General features: G+C 50.6%; 1 protein-coding gene across 1 annotated transcript in view; it reads right to left on the minus strand.

The window, feature by feature from the left end:
- Positions 1 to 1,362: 1,362 nt before the first annotated feature.
- VSTM2L (V-set and transmembrane domain containing 2 like) overlaps positions 1,363 to 1,399 on the minus strand; it is a 50,867-nt gene continuing 50,830 nt past the window's right edge. Inside the window, exon 5 of the mRNA XM_019625062.1 lies at positions 1,363 to 1,382. Coding sequence (XP_019480607.1) covers positions 1,363 to 1,382 — 20 coding nt within the window. The remainder of the gene's footprint in view (positions 1,383 to 1,399) is intronic.

Raw genomic sequence — 1,399 nt, forward strand, 5'->3', positions numbered from 1 at the left:
AATAAATAGGACTTCACTAGATAAAGGGGGATGAGAAAGCGTAGAAGGGTGTTTCAGACACACAGGACAGTATGTGCAAAGGTCCTGTGGTAGGAGGGAGCAGGGTGAGTCTAAGGAAAAGGAAGAAGCCACTGTGAGAGGTGTGTAAGTAGTATGTATATGTGTGTGTGTGTGTGTGTGTGTGTGTGTGNCGTTTTAGGAATATTCATCTCGTGGCAGCCTCCAGGAGAAATTGGAAAGGAGAGAGGCTAGCGATGAAATTTTGTTTCTGAAAGTCCCAGGACGAGAAAATGTACCTCTTCCGTCAACCCCAAACTGTTTGACATGCCGTGGTTCATGGGCAACTTGAGGCACATAAATATGTGCTTTAAAGTTTAAAAGTAAGCAGTGAGATGAATGGAACCTCTGATGAGGCTTCTTCTGGCTCGTTCTGGAGAGCTGAGAAGCCCTAGAAATGATTTTCCACGGCCCCAGCTGTGATGAACTCCCCCTCCGTGTGACTTTCCCCAGCCTCTGTGTCGGGCATGATTGGAAGCAAAGTGCCCATACTGCCTTCCCTCCAGAGAAAGGCATAGAGAGAGTCCAAATTTCAGAAAATAATTCTGAGTGATGGCTGACTCTGCCGAAGCTTTGATTGTGTTATAAATGGCATTCTTCTCTCTGCACCCCCCCCTCCCCGACTCCCCGCCACCACTGAAGTTTGGAGGCAGCAGCTTTTCAAATTACGCTTGAAAAGCAGCCTGATTTCCCACAGGAATCATCTCCTAGATTAGGAGCTGCTCTACCTTTTCCGACAGTTTTACCCAGAGTACAAAGCCTGTCTGCAAAGGGCAAGAAGGGAGCAGCGCCGGCCTCCCTTCAAAGCCTTCGGCACAAACCATTTAGGAAAAGCCTCTCACTGCAGCCATCTCCTGCCAGCATCTGGGGCTGCCTGCTTTTGCAGCAGGAAAGGGTTAAAAAGCACCAATGAATGGCTGCCTCCACCGCCCCCCCCCTTCCGGTTCCCCTCCTTATATAATTTGGCATTCTTTTTGCACAACAGCTCCTGGGTCTCCACCTGCTCTCTCAGTCAGTACCCTCACGTCCTCCGCTTCCTCCCACACAGGCAGGCTCAGTAGTAAGGAAAGCACCTTTCAGAATCTCTGAGGCCGTTTCCAAGGGGAAGGATGTTGGAGGGGTAGCTGAGGCAGGGAGAAGTAGTGGAGAAGAGTCAGAAGTTTCTTCATGAAATAAAACGCATTGCATTCTCCACGGCAGAAGTGCGGAGTCGACAGACCTTGGCTGCAATCACCTCCCCCTTCACCCCACCTTGGCATCCCTGCTCACCTCAGGGACCCCACCTGGTGTTCTCACATATTCCACCTAGGACACGGCCAGGTTCCCTAGGAGAGAGCAGAGA

Source organism: Hipposideros armiger, unplaced genomic scaffold (genome assembly GCF_001890085.2).
Source record: "Hipposideros armiger isolate ML-2016 unplaced genomic scaffold, ASM189008v1 scaffold_613, whole genome shotgun sequence".
In the NCBI taxonomy this organism is placed as follows: domain Eukaryota; kingdom Metazoa; phylum Chordata; class Mammalia; order Chiroptera; family Hipposideridae; genus Hipposideros; species Hipposideros armiger.